Below are 14866 nucleotides of genomic sequence, written 5' to 3'. Positions count from 1 at the left end.
ACACATTGATGCAAATTTGATACAGTTTGGATGCGTTACCTCAGCCAAGGACAGAATTCCACATTCATTGATGTACCTTTATACCCTGGCTTTAGGATATCACATTCTTGGACGCATCCTTCGCTTAAATAAAGCGACAAAATCTCAGAAATCTAAAGCATTGTACGATTCCATTGTGCGATTCTGACTATATCATGAACATGTGTTTATGAATCACTATAGTAATGATACGAGGTGTTCGCTGTACCAGAGAATTTCATATCCATCGATATATATTCCATGTATTACTTCACACATAATGACGCGTGATTGATGTTTTATCCTGTCTGTACTGTAGGGAGTATTACAACCACTGTGAGTGAGTGAGTTGGATTTAACGCCGCTTTTAACATTATTCCAGTTACATCATGGCGTGTCAGACCGAAGTGATGCAGGTCTCAGACGTTTACCACTTGCCATGAGCACGTTTACCATGAGCACGGGTATAGTGCTGGCAAACCTAGAAACATAATCGGGCGAACCGGGATTCGAACCATAATCATAGCTTTCTGACGTGCCCAAGGGACGCAACTCTGCACAGCGATTAACGGCGCCTTAGTCGACTGGGCTACCCGTGCCCACCAACCACTATGCGTGTTCCAGCAACGTTGAGTCATTACTTAAGGTGCACAGACTACATCCATGAGGGCAAGTCCCTGTTTATTACCTTAGCCAAAGACAAGAGTTCAGCATCTCCATGGACATTCTGTGAAGAAGTAGATGGCCCAGCTTGTCCTTCCTCGGCATCCTTATCCTCTGAAAAAGCAGAGAGCTTCAAATCAGGAATCAAGTGATCGCATCCACATATTATGAATGAAGCGTCGTGGCGTCTTGCAGCAACAAGCTCAAGCATTTTAGCAAGCATACACACACGGATCATTACATTGAAAAAAAACCCGTTTCAGTAAAGCGGTAGTATGTAGCCTTAGTGTTTTAAAAATCAGGTTTTAGAAGGAATATGAGTTTACATGTATTAAAGTATTTTTTTTATTTATTAGTATTTTGATCTAACTATAATATAAGAGAGGGACTAGTTACAATATTTACATCACAATGTGAAGGTATCGTTTCAAACACACAAGGAAAAAAGGGGAAAAACCAACAATAATTAGGAAAAAGAAATAATGATTAATAGGATATCCACGGGAGAGGTACACTGTATGTACAAAACAGCTACAATTACATTCCATTGTCGATATAATGGGAAAAAACAGCATTCCGGGTATTATGAAGATATTGATGGGGAATGCTTTATAATCAAAGAAAATTGTTAATGATATAAAGCCTACAAAGCACATGGTTGCGCCAAGAAATATGTGCATTCAAGTAACTGTAACGTGTTCGTTCTTGTCATGCACAACGTAGAAGTAAAATGCAATGCAAAACGCATATATGGTACCTTGGGGTTCTGACACTCTTTGTCATATAGGGTTTGGGCAATGCCGTCTGATTTGATTCAAAAGGACATAAATAATTATATATATATATATATATATATATATATATATATATATATATATATATATGTATACTGACAGCCAAATGAAACTTGAAGTTGAAAGTGACATTGCCAAAACATAAACATAGCTTCAACACAACCCCACTGTTATTCATGTGTGTGTGTGTGTGTGTGTGTGTGTGTGTGTGTGTGTGTGTGTGTGTGTGTGTGTGTGTGTGTGTGTGTGTGTGTGTGTGTGTGTGTGTGTGTGTTTTCGTGTGTGTGTGTTTTCGTGTGTGTTTTCGTGTGAATGTGTGTGTGTGGGTGGCTGCTTGTACTAGTCCGGACTGATGCTGATTAATAGTGCTAGCACACTGAGATCTCATGCCACAGTTTAACATGAATACCCCACTCAGACACAGTATACTGACTCCCAGCCGACCAGTCCATCTGGCCCCATAATGTAGAGCGCCAGGCAAAGTAACAACAAGTACCATCTTTTTACGTCGTTTGGTATGACGCGGTCGGGGATTGAACCACCAACCTTCCGCACTCCAGACAGACGCTTTATCCACTAGACCAGGGAGGTGGTCTATGCAATCGGTACAGAGGTGGCATGAAACGTAGACAGAGAGAGTCAGAGGTGTGACGGAGACGCAAGCAACGCCATCTTCCCGCGGCAAGGGCGTTAACTGACGTTAAAAGACCAGTTTCAACTCTTGCCGAACTTCCCGAGGCAAGGGCGTTAACTGACGTTGAAAGACCAGTTTCAACCCTTGCCGAACTTCGCTGGAATTTCTGTGATCGACCGTAGCGCCACCAGTGGCTATTACGAGTTATGTCCCTTCTATGCCACTTGTATTGACTAATAAGATTCCTCCTCTCACATCTCTTGCATTTGCTTCAAACAAAATGGCGGCGCCCAAGCAAGACAATCTGATCGATGATCTTACCTCGCGAAGTGCATCAAATCACATGGGCATCTTGATTAAAAACATGAACAGTTTTGAAAAATATGTATCATCGCCCAGTTGACGGTAAAGATATTTTGCAAATCCTGCAATTGACCGAAATCTGCACGTTGAAATCCATTTTGTTTTCGAACCGGATGTCGATTTCGTTACGCGATTTTGATTGGACTATGTATAGACTCGTTAGTCCAGCCAAAATGTAACTCCATAATTGCAGCCTAGTTCGGCAAGGGTGGAAACCTAACTTTTACAGTCAGTTAGATCCCTTGCCTCGGGAAGATGGAGCAACGCACACCCATGTAGCGACGACTTTCGGGTATTCCCTTGTTGCCGTCATTATCTTGATGCAGCGGTAAAGTTAGACATCAGACATGCTAAGAACGGGTGGACCGCGTACACCCCATGACGACTCCAATCTTCGGAATCGTCACCAGCGGCAAAAGCGTTTGGTCATAGGCTGAGCCGACAAAAAGCAACAAGGAGACTACAGCGGGTATCCGAGCAGTGCAACCTCGTTGACTGAGATTGGCCAAGACTGTTATATATTGTCGCAATTTCAGGATTGGTGGATATGGTTTTACTCCGCTTTAAGCAATATTCCAGTAATATCGCGGCGTGGGACATCAGAAATGGGCTTCACTCATTGTGCACATGTGGGGAATCGAACCCAGGTCTTCAACGTGACGAGCGAATGCTTAATCCACTAGGCTACCCCACCGTCCCCGACAGGTCCTCATCCCTGGTCTACATATAAAGAGCAGACAGCAGACAACGAGTGTGTCAACATAGGAATGAACACATGGACAGTTGTTGCGTGCAAGAAGTCGACCCGCTTAGAAGCAGCGGTGTCATGGTTTCGGGTAAGTCATAATTGATGGAAATTAGAATTCTCTGAGGTGCAGCGGCGAGGTCCTCTGTTCTTATTTGCCGCCTTTCATACAGCAACTGGAAGAATGTCCTCTGTTCCACCATGATTACATCACGGACCGCACAAACCGTATTGTAATGACTTAACGCCATCAGCTTCATTGTTCTATCATGGCCGTCACTTTTCACGATGACGACACCATTGATAACTGTATGGCTACCATTTTCTGTTTCTGTTTTGAACAATTGTTTTTTCTGTGATGTCATTTATACCTCTTGAAAGGTTTCCTTTGGCAGTCAGTTTATATAATATGTATAAAACCTTCACTGGAAGTATTATCAAAAATGAAAAATGTAAAGACAAAACAAACAGAAAAAGCGACAACCCTTAATTCGGCGAAGTGTATACCCTGAAACGAGAGTAACACTACCTAAACATATAGAAATATAAAAATTGAGAATATTTGAGGATTCTGATGGGGTATACTGTTTTGCGTAAAACGACTAACAAAAACACCTTAAAGGAACACTAGTGTAAACTATAGATAAGTCAAATGATTAACGTAAAAAATCCATAAAACTTATTAACGTAAATTAAAACGTAATCTAACTAAATTCTCGTGAAAGTCATATCGAGCTAATTCTAATCACACAACAAAGCCGGTGTTTGGTATTTGCAAAAAACCAATTGCAGTAATGAAACGAAAGCAGAGCTTGTTGTAGTAATGAAACGAAAGCAGAGCTTGTTGTCTCAATGTTTTCCCTTACAGACATACTTACAATCAGCAGAGAGATGATTTGCACGGACTAAGCCAAAAAACAATGACAGCTGAGGCCCCAAAATTTACTGACGACTGACTTGTAACACCCCCATCAAGACCCTCATATTTGTAATGAAATTCAGTATATCAGTTGTTTTTTATGTTGGATTATATATTTTGTTTAGCTCTTAATAAGATAGTGCATACAATTAACAACATAAATGTGGTTAGTCAAAGCTAAATGAACGTTAGAATCATTCCCATGTAGGCTACTTGCATTGGCTAACAGGCTAACAGGCGATGAAAATGCATAATGGTGAATACTACTATGTGAATATTATGGATGATAAAGAGTAAATTACGTGAGGATCAAAAGCAACTTGTGATGCGTGTATGTGACAATCTACAGAATTGGTGAAAATGATACTTCAACACTCGTCAACTAGAAGCCCTCGAACGTGAACATGTTGAAATAACGAGTTAAACGTATACGATACAAAAGTACAATGTATGCTGCTATGGGCAAATATTCAAATGTTTTTTTGTTTGTTTTTTACAAATATGACAACCATTAGGCCGTCGTGATTAACGTAAAAATGTATTAAAAACTGAAAAGACTTATCCGATTCAGTTCGAAAGAAATGATCATACACGTTAAAAAAAATCATGCGAGCAAATTATTTTAAATTTTTATATACCATACTGCAGCAAATAAAACACACACGTTCAAAACGACTTCAATAACTATCAGAAGCAAAATTTCCTCAAAGTCACTCCTACACCGACTGAGCTCAGCTTAGTGTTTCTACCTGAGGCATCCTCGGTCGCCTTCTTTGTATACCGCTCTGCAAAAGACAAGCCTCTATTCATTGACACCTGAGAACACCCAGCCGAGGAAAGTGCAGACTGCACCGCCACCTAGAGTACTAGTTCAAGGTCGGGTTAGGGAGATCAAGTTCAGGTGAGGGAGGTCAAGGTCAGAATTGGGAGGGGAAGGTCATGTTTTATGTCAAGGTCAAGATTCGGAGGTGAAGGTCATGTTTGGGAGGTCAAGGTCAGAACTTAGGGGTGTTGTGATAGCACATTGAGAATGTAATATGTTTCTTTACCTGTTAATGTCGGGGTTTCTTAAGGTTAAGGAGTACTATCAGTCCGGGTAAAGATGGGGAGGTGTGGTAGTTTATATTTCGTGCCATACAAGAGAAGGTGCCAGAGAAGGTTATGGAACTGATTTCATGGTTACGTTAAAGGTATCATATAACTCAAAGTGAAGTGGTTTCCTATGAGGAACTGGCAGATTCTAGATGCGCGAGTTTCAAAACGGCCACAACACGGATGGAGATATATATGGTAATAGGCAATAAATAATTGTCATGCTATTGTGTGAACATTGTGCTTTACATACAAGAAGGCATATTAGATATCAAGTGCTAACGGCGTCATCTATGAAAAGGTACTGCGTTTGTCCAAAGAGAAATGTTCAGCCAAAAACTCAGCCAAAGGAGAAATGGATTTCACCTAACGCTACGTGTAACTAGCACGGTCACCGAGAGGCGCTATTAGGAACTACTCAAGACTTCATTGTCAATCAACTCTTTCTTAGCATCAGACACCTTATCAGGCTGATTTGGTAATAAAACATCAACCGCTTCTGAAAGTATCACGTGTTCACACTGCACTCCACTTTCTTGATGTTCTGGCATTTCTCTACGTGTGACCATAGGTTCTATAATGGCCGGTAAGGAGCAGACAACTGTTCCCTGTCATGTACATGGCACGAAAACTGAACCAGACTTGTTTGGGGTAAAAGGACAACGTATCAGTCAGTTGAAGACTGGAATATGAACATGTGCAATTTACGTTTCACCATGTTGCATTGGTGGAAATATCTTAATACTATACACTACATGTCCATTTTCCAATCTGAAATGATATTGAAAAGGATTGGAGCACATAGTAAAGTATACCTCAATTTCGATAGTGAGCTGTCAAAATGGTTGTCGGGCGAGTCTTACAATGTTATCTTACACTGTATTAACACTGTAAGCCTATCGATAATGTTGGCGAATTGAAAGGTGACAGATTGTGGTATATATATAATAAACATTATTAATGTTAAATTAATTTCAGATGTCAAATACAACCACATTTAGTGCATTGTATTGCAGTCCAGTTCACTATTTTCCTGTTGATTTCAACTGTATCATGGCTATGTGTTTAATATCTTCTGATTGTCCATGATAAATAACATGCAGGTTATACACATATAGCATGCAATAGAGTTACGGTTGTAATTAATGGAAGTTGTCGTAGAACCATTTAACAAATTGATAAATATCATATAGTTTTAAATAGTAACAAAGTTTGGATATTTTACCGTTCCCTATACCCATACTGGTATAATTTGTTTCTATTGATGGTCACACTGGAGATTGTTCGCTTAAACTATCGCGAGGTAATATTTCTTTTGAAATCGCTGTTTGTGGTATCGAATCTCGACAGATCATGTCATATGGGAAATTGTTTGTTTCCAAGGATAAGTTGGACAGAAAGAGAGTATTTTTAGCAACTTTCAAATTGGTGTATACTTAGAACTTTTCTTAGAGGTTGAAATATCAGCAGTTCACCATACGTCGGCGAATCAAATATGGAAAATATGTATAAATAGTGTCAGTTTCATTAAACCGATTCTAAATCAAATTATCTGTTATACTGTTAATAAACTTATCCCTTGTAACTGTAGAGTATTTATCATGATGCTGAATGGTTCTATTGACTACTTTTCTCATTTATTTCAGAATGAAAAATCCATGTAACGTGCACTAATCTATAATTAAATGATATCCTTTATTGACTATCTCTGACTAAGTTTAGAGACAGACAACCGTTCTTTGTTAATATTCGAGAGTCGCAATATATCATGTTTACAGCCAACACAGAATTAAAGGTTAATATTAATAAAAAAATCAAAATATCTATAGGAAACTAAATATAAGGCTTGTTACAATTACTAACTAAATGTGCTTTCAGTGACATCAATAAGTATTACTTTTAGGCCCAAGGTTAACTCGTAAGATCGAACATGCAAATATCAACATATATGCCATCGTTGAAATAAAGGAATATGTATGTGACAAAAACTTTGATTATATACCAGCTCGCACATACATGTAAATTCACGTTGTAACAGCTAAAATAGATTTTATGTGAATAAATAAAAAACAGAAAATATACACGTGTCTATAATAGCTGTTACATGCAATTTTCCAAATTCATGTTGGAAATATGCAAAACAATAACCTGCACGTATATATGTATCTGTAATAAACTTCGAACACAAATGTCTAAAGAGGGACAGGAGATCAAAGGAATGATGTAAGCTTTAGCGTTACAAATATACAGGAGTCACAAGTAATAACGATATCATTTAACCAGAACAACGACTGATATTTAACCCGAGTGAGTGACTGTCATTTAATGCCCCCGTGTCTCGGATATATCAGCGTGTGAGGTTGATGTGGAAGAAAGTAGGAACTTTGGCGAAAGCCACGAGCACGCAAGTGGCGCTGACTAACAGAGAAACGTAATCAGGGCGAATCTGGGATTCGAACCCCCGATTATAGATTTCTGGCACGCCCAAGGGACGCAACTCTGCACAGCGAAATACGGTGCTTTAGGGGAGTGGGGCAGGGTTCATTTAAACTACTGGGCTATTCCTGCCCCTTGTTAAACCTGAACGTAATAAATATGATAAACTTTATTTGCGAATTATATTCAAATTTCTCAAATACGACATTGTACATTATTACATTCCGTTGTGACTATCGCAAAACGTAGGTAAGGAAACCAACTTTGCCATGATCATAAGTAAAGGAAAGAGATTACTTAAAAATAATTATACAAGAAGGCACTTACCTAAGGAGATGCCAACAAAACCAGGCTCTTCTCGTTTGCTTTTCTTCATACAGAAGTCCTTATCGGCTATGTAGGCGACAACGATCAAGGTTGGAAACATTAGGAAAGTAACAATGGCCTCCCACATTTCAACAACGTTAGGGGATATGGCCATCAAGACTATAGCCAGCCACACGTAGGCGAAGATGCAGGTGAAGGCTGTGACGCCAAATACTTTGTAGCTACGGATCCTCCTGATCTCTCCGTCAGGGATAGAAACAATACAGATGCCAGATATCACCAGCAAGTTAAACGCTGCAGAACCTACGATGGTTCCAGGACCAAGTTCTCCAGCTCTGAAACCATTACCAATGATTTCTATACAGGACAGAAGGATCTCCGGAGCACTAGTTCCCAAGGCCAGAAGACTCAGGTTGGCTACCGTGTCATTCCAAACCTTCACTTCTAGTTCCCTGATTCCTCCTTCGGCTGTTGCATCTGGTACTCGAACTATGGTTGTCTTGCTGGTGATTCTTTCTATAGAGCACATGAACACATCGGCGATGATGGCGACTGCCAGAAAGCACCAGAGCAGGCCGAGTAGGTAGAGGAAGGCACGGACCTCTGGGGCCCAGGTGAACTCGCTGATTACAGGGAGAAGCAGAGCCACATCTGAACAGGTGTAGTTCTTGACGAGTTCTTGAAGCTCCGCCTGGCTGAGGGTGGTACTATTCGCCATCCTGGCGTACTTTCTACAAACTCTACCACTGCCCAAACTTTAAATCTGTAAAATAAATTGTACACATATAAAAGACATATCAAAATAACCACGTTAACTCAGAATACGGTTACCAAACGTTGACTAATAATGTGCATATTTGTTAAGTGCCAACTCCACACCGCAAAGCAATCTCGAAGCGCTATGTTACTACCCCGGTCAATGGATCACTGTGCACGCGGCTTTCATTCTCCGCTCCCTGGGGAGTATACAACCCAAGATGCCTGTGAGTCGCTAGAGGTTAACAGTCACATTGCCATCTCATCCTACCGGGTACCTATTCACTGCTGGTAGAACAGTAACACGTTTCGAATAAAGTCACTTGCCTTGCCGAATAATGACACATGTGCTTCAGTGTGCGGCAGGATCGAAGCCCCAGAAACTCTCAGGAGTCAAGCTACCAAACGTGTGTACGTCAGTCTATGTATGAAGGTCCAAGAACAAGTGTTTACATTGCGAGGTCTTAAATGCCACATAACAGCACTATGCTTATTCTGCGATGTCGTAATCGGACTGTGGCAGTTGCGTAATGCTTTAACCCATCTTTCTGCTTTGTCGTCAGAATATGTGACGACATAACAACCAGTATTTTCCGGGGTGTATATGCGTATATACAACAATACAAACTTCCTCATGTGAGTTGTATGCTATTCCTAGCGCACAAACTATTTGATGATAATTAACACCATATTTGGTATGAATAACAACACATATTTGTTATATGTACTGTATGGGTTATTAAATCCGAAATGTAATTATAGTCTGTGAGTAATTCAAATTTCTCTCGTCCAAGTGCTAGCATAATACGTTATCCTACGTCGCCAAGCTTAGCTATGCAGAATTATTTCTTTAAGAAGTGCCAAAAACGTATGATAATAGGCTGATATCCCAGTTCGGTTTGAGTATGTTTTTTGGTTTGTCGGCACAAGTACCGTGCTCTTGGGTTTCACCAAAGTGGGAAACCTCTATGACCTGCAACACTTCAGGTTACAAGATCCGGGGTAGAATAGGTCTTCAGATTCCCATGTCTCGGAAGAAGCGACTAACGGGATCGGGTTATTAGAGTCGCCGACTTGGCTGATGCATGTCATCGTATCCCAATCGCGAGATCGATGCTCATAATGTCAACCACTGGATTGTCTGGTCCAGACTCGATTATTTACAGACAGCCGTTATACAGCTAGAATAGTGCTGAGTGTGGCATTAAAAAACTAAACCAACCCATAAACAAAGAAACATTTCGAGCTGTCCTCTCACATCAAGCTGACACGCCGTGACTGAAGTACCTTCAGCGGCGTGAAACTAAATTCCCCCAGCGGTAGATACATGAGTGTATGGCAAGCTCAGATACTTAATACGTCACCATGTACTGGGTAACACCTCATTATAGCTTCTGAAACACCTGGATAGCTCACGGGTCAATTTGACTGTAAATTAGCAAATTTGGACTCCGCTGGTACAAGGTAGGCATTCGTCGGTGTCTCGACGATCATAAATTCCCCTGCTCCGCACATGTAAATAATTGCCTTCGTCTTATAGTTTGCCATGTACATGTATGATCGAAATGACCTGTGAGTGACAGATGTTCTTGTCATTTATAACATCAATAGCAATTGCGATACATAAGAGCAGGAAGTACACGAACGGGGATTTTATCAAAAATACATTTCTATTCTATGGGAACATTACGAAATTACGGAAGCGTAGTAGGGCCACGGTGAATTTTTTTTTGGCTAAGTATCTCCTGCGTAGGACTTATTATCTCCTAAGTAGGACTTGTTATCTCCTACGTAGGACTTATTATCTCCTACGTATGACTTATTATCTCCTACGTAGGACTTACTATCTCCTACGTAGGACTAACAATCTCTTACGTAGGACTTACTATCTCTTACATAGGACTTATTATCTCCTACGAAGGACTTATTATCTCCTACGTAGGACTTATTATCTCCTACGTAGGACTTCACATCTCCTACGTAGGACTTAGAATCTCCTAGATATCTCCGAAATAGTTATTCTAGTCCATACTAAGTCCTACGTAGGAGGCACTAAGTCCTACGTAGGAGATAATAAGTCCTTCGTAGGAGATACTTAGACAAAAAGAAATTCACCGTGGCCCTACAGTGCTTCCGTACGAAATAACTAGCCTACGTAGTTTTTTAAATCTTCCTGGTGTAGTCATAGAACTAGAGCGCATGACGTAGAGTCAACATTCACATATGCGACCTAATGGCAACACGTGGGCGAATTGTTCTCATAAATGTTGAGATAAAAAAGGTCTTGGCATGTATATTTCAATGCAGATTTGACGTCAGAAGCACGTTAGGTTATCGTCATAGCAGTGTTTGGCAGCGACCTAAACAACTTCCTGGTAGCTCGATCGTGTATTGTGACACACACCAATATAATGACGGCGTAGTGTTTAAATCGCTCCCTCGTCATGTCGAAGGTCTGGGTTAGTTTCCCCAAATGGGAAGTCCATTTCAGGTTTCCGCCGACGTGGTATTGAATAGTGATAAGCGGCGTAAAACCGCACTCGCTCACTTTTGTGAATACAAGCGACAAAAACGTTGTGAAACGACTGAATTGAACCTGGTGCTATTTCTAAATACTTCTAAGTTTTTTGGGTTTAGCGGCACTATGAACAGTATTTCAGTTATATCACCATCGATCATAGCATCCGTGCACGATTAAGGGACACTACTCTTCACAGAAAATGACGTCGAATAGGACGAACGGGTCCTCCGTGTCCCCATAAACACATCTAGTGTAAGCATCAGTCTTGAACATAAAACTCGGTCGCTGTGCAAGGAATGTTGAAATCAAAATTGGACAATTTAGCGAAATGTTTCAAGCCTGCATTTTCATAGATATGATTTATATTTTCTATAATTCTAAAAAAAACATAACTTATACCTAAACAATTCTTTCATGATAACGTCTATAATCTCTACCTCTACTGTAGAGGTAGAGCGTCCGCCCAGAGAGCGGAAGACCGGGGTTCGATCCCCGGCCGCGTCATACCAAAAGAAGTTAAACGATGGTACTTGTTGTTACCCTGTCTGGCGCTCGGCATTTAGGGCTAAAACAAGGAGCTCGAGTGGTCGGCTCGGAGTCAGTATACAGTGTCTGAGTGGGTCTAGTGGATAAAGCGTCTGTCTGGAGTGCGGAAGGTTGGTGGTTCAATCCCCGACCGCGTCATACCAAACGACGTAAAAAGATGGTACTTGTTGTTACTTTGCCTGGCGCTCTACATTATAGGGCCAGATGGACTGGTCGGCTGGGAGTCAGTATACTGTGTCTGAGTGGGGTATTCATGTTAAGCTGTGGCATGAGATCTCAGTGTGCTAGCACTATAAATCAGCATCAGTCCGGACTAGTACAAGCAGCCACACAAACACACACACACGTACATGCACGTCGCTATATAAGTGCAATAATCTTCAACGCGACGTTAAATCCCATTTCCCCTCACCTCACCTACCTCTACAGCTCACCTGATATGGAGAAAGTTTAAGTTAGTTTCCGCCTCTCTTAACCTAAATGATGTATAAGAAGTGAAATTATACATTTTATTATCATGTACGGTACATTGCCTTAAGCCAGGGAAAGGTGGAGTACACATGTTGAAATTGACATGATATATACATGTCCTGCTGGGCAATGTATTAACTTCTCTCCTTGGAATGTCTCCCTCGCCCACCCATGACCCACTTCAAAGTAATGAGTGATCCCCTTGCGCCCCCTATTCATCTTGTATTGTCACAAGACACGTCCACCTGGGGACCAGTCATTGAAACCAAATACCCCAGGTTGACATCATTAGTGAGTGACACGACTACCCTGCACGCAAGAGCACAGCGTCTTTGTGTGTGTAGAATGGGGTACTTAATTGTGTGTGCAAGACTCGTTTTCAAATTGTAGAATTACTAGATTCCATGGCGTTTGTACGTGTGTCTTCACGTAAATGAATAGTTATAATGATATTGCCATTGTCGTAGTTTCGTATAGTTACCCCACGTGTGTCTCTTTTGTTACCCTAGTGACTTCGTGAACACCTGGTGTCATAGTTTGACTGTCAATGATTTATTTATATATTTTTCACCGCTGTTTTATTTTTTACGCCAAGAGGAATCTGTTTCGGCGGATTATCGAAACTGGGTATTCTCTTGCGCTGACGTTTCATATTTTCAGGAAGTATATATATCACTTCTGGAACATTACACTTAAATGACACAGAATCATTAATATTGGGGAAAGAGAAAGTTGGGGTTAATCCTTTTTCAAACAGTTTTTGAGGATATAAATAAGGGTCGGAATTCGAAGCGGTTATTACTTTGTTAACCCCAGGAGCACCGGTGTCGCACAGAAGGCCCGAGGATGGTAAGTGGTGTTTTAGAATACCGGCCAACCAGAGCCCTCATGAATAATGTTTGGTTCAGTAAGATGCTAATATAATTACCCATTTCGTTGTCTCAGTTGTTTGTCATTGAAACATCCAATACTACTTCAGCAACCAATGATTGCTGTTAAAAGCGACTATGCTTGTCGTAAGAGGCGGCCAACGGGATCGGGTGGTCAGGCTCGCTGACTTGGTTGATGCATGTCATTGATCCCAATTGCGTGGATCGATGCTCATGATATAATTCACTGCATAGTCTGGTCCAGACTCAATTATTTACAGACCGCCGTCATATAGCTTGAATATTGCTGAGTCCGGCGTTAAAGAACAAACCAACCAACCAACCAACTGGAGCCTGCCTTAACATAAGAAAAGAGTATGGTGTGGTCATAGCTGTGGAGGGACTTGGGGGATGCCGTACGCGATTATTACCATATGAACAGATTAGGAGTTAGAATGAGCAATTTGCGATTCTATAAACAGCAGTAGCAACAATGAGCAACTATGTTGCCAGCAGCAAACTATTTTGTTGCTTTAAGCCAAAAAGTTCCCATCCGCTGAGGGATTGAGCAAAGTAAACAAATAAAAACATTATGGTTTCAATAAACACACTTTAATGTGAAGCACTAAATGCGTGCGTGCACAAAGTAATAAACGGTAGACATTATGCGTCACCTCTATCGATCGCTTCGTGTAACCTGAGGGTGAGGATTATCATACTTTTACTGTTACAAAGTACAGATATAGCGTTGAGTAGGGAAAGAACACCGAGGCAACTAAATAGGGGCTGTTGTTAGTCGCTATGCATATGGTCAGTTTCATTTGCACAGGACCACATTAAGTACAGACAACGTATTTAGTCACATCATGCCCTTTACTCGACATGCAGTGATAAGGCAAGACATCTAACTACAGGCGGATTCAGAGAGATCCGGGCACCATTCGTCGTGAGTATACAACGAATGCATTAACTCCTTTACTAGCTATTGGAATAACCTAAAGTAGGTCGTGCTGAATCTGCAACTATCTGGGGCTCTCTTATGGCTTATTTAAATAGCTGAAGTACCCACCGCACAAGGTTTGATAGATGGGATACAATCGCTGGTTGGTTGTCGAGGGAATAAACCAGTTTTATGCCACTTTATTCAGTACAACATAAAGATTGACTGCATCGGCGTGGATATGAAATATGTTATGTATGGTGGCCATTATTACAAGGAACAGGTGTCACTTATAGTCATGTTACAACTGTGTCTGGAGCTAAACACTTTCCTTTATACTGCCCACTTTCATCATCTTGACTCGATATTTTATATTTCAAATCCATATAGATAAACTTCTGGTTGAACTCATTCTTCGAGGCCATTTCTTAAAGTGCAATATGAAGCAACGTACAATTCAACTCGTGTAGGCTAATTTTAGATGTTTCATGTGACTTTGAAGATTCTTTGAAATGGAAGTAAAACGAACAAGCGAAAAATTTGTTTATCGAGTCTATCGATCCCTTCCAATTGTGAAGCGTGCTGTGGTAGCCTAGTGGTTAAAGCTTTCGCTCATCGCGCCGAACATCCGGTTTCGATTCCCTAAATGGGTAGAATGTGTCAATCCCATTTCTTGTGTCCACCATTGTGGGATCTTTCTAGAACAGCCTAAAACCAACTCACTCACTCACTCCAATTGTATAGATTAATGAATTTTCGGATAGCAAATCAA

General features: G+C 40.8%; 1 protein-coding gene across 5 annotated transcripts in view; it reads right to left on the bottom strand.

Annotated features, from left to right (window-relative positions):
- LOC139469837 (sodium/calcium exchanger Calx-like) overlaps positions 1-14866 on the bottom strand; it is a 66739-nt gene that overhangs the window by 19869 nt on the left and 32004 nt on the right. For 3 of the 5 annotated variants that reach the window (XM_071252141.1, XM_071252140.1, XM_071252142.1), the window contains exons 2-4: positions 7992-8754; positions 4886-4921; positions 707-795 (exon numbers count right to left, since the gene is read on the bottom strand). In XM_071252141.1, coding sequence (XP_071108242.1) covers positions 707-795; positions 4886-4921; positions 7992-8709 — 843 coding nt within the window. In that variant the 5' untranslated portion in view covers positions 8710-8754. The remainder of the gene's footprint in view (positions 1-706; positions 796-4885; positions 4922-7991; positions 8755-14866) is intronic. The other 2 variants (XM_071252143.1, XM_071252144.1) reach the window with 1 other exon arrangement.

This window comes from Haliotis cracherodii, unplaced genomic scaffold, assembly GCF_022045235.1.
Source record: "Haliotis cracherodii isolate W230 unplaced genomic scaffold, xgHalCrac1.p SCAF_2, whole genome shotgun sequence".
Taxonomy (NCBI): Eukaryota; Metazoa; Mollusca; class Gastropoda; order Lepetellida; family Haliotidae; genus Haliotis; species Haliotis cracherodii.
Note: the sequence above shows the minus strand (reverse complement) of the source record. Positions and strands in the feature narration are given on the sequence as shown.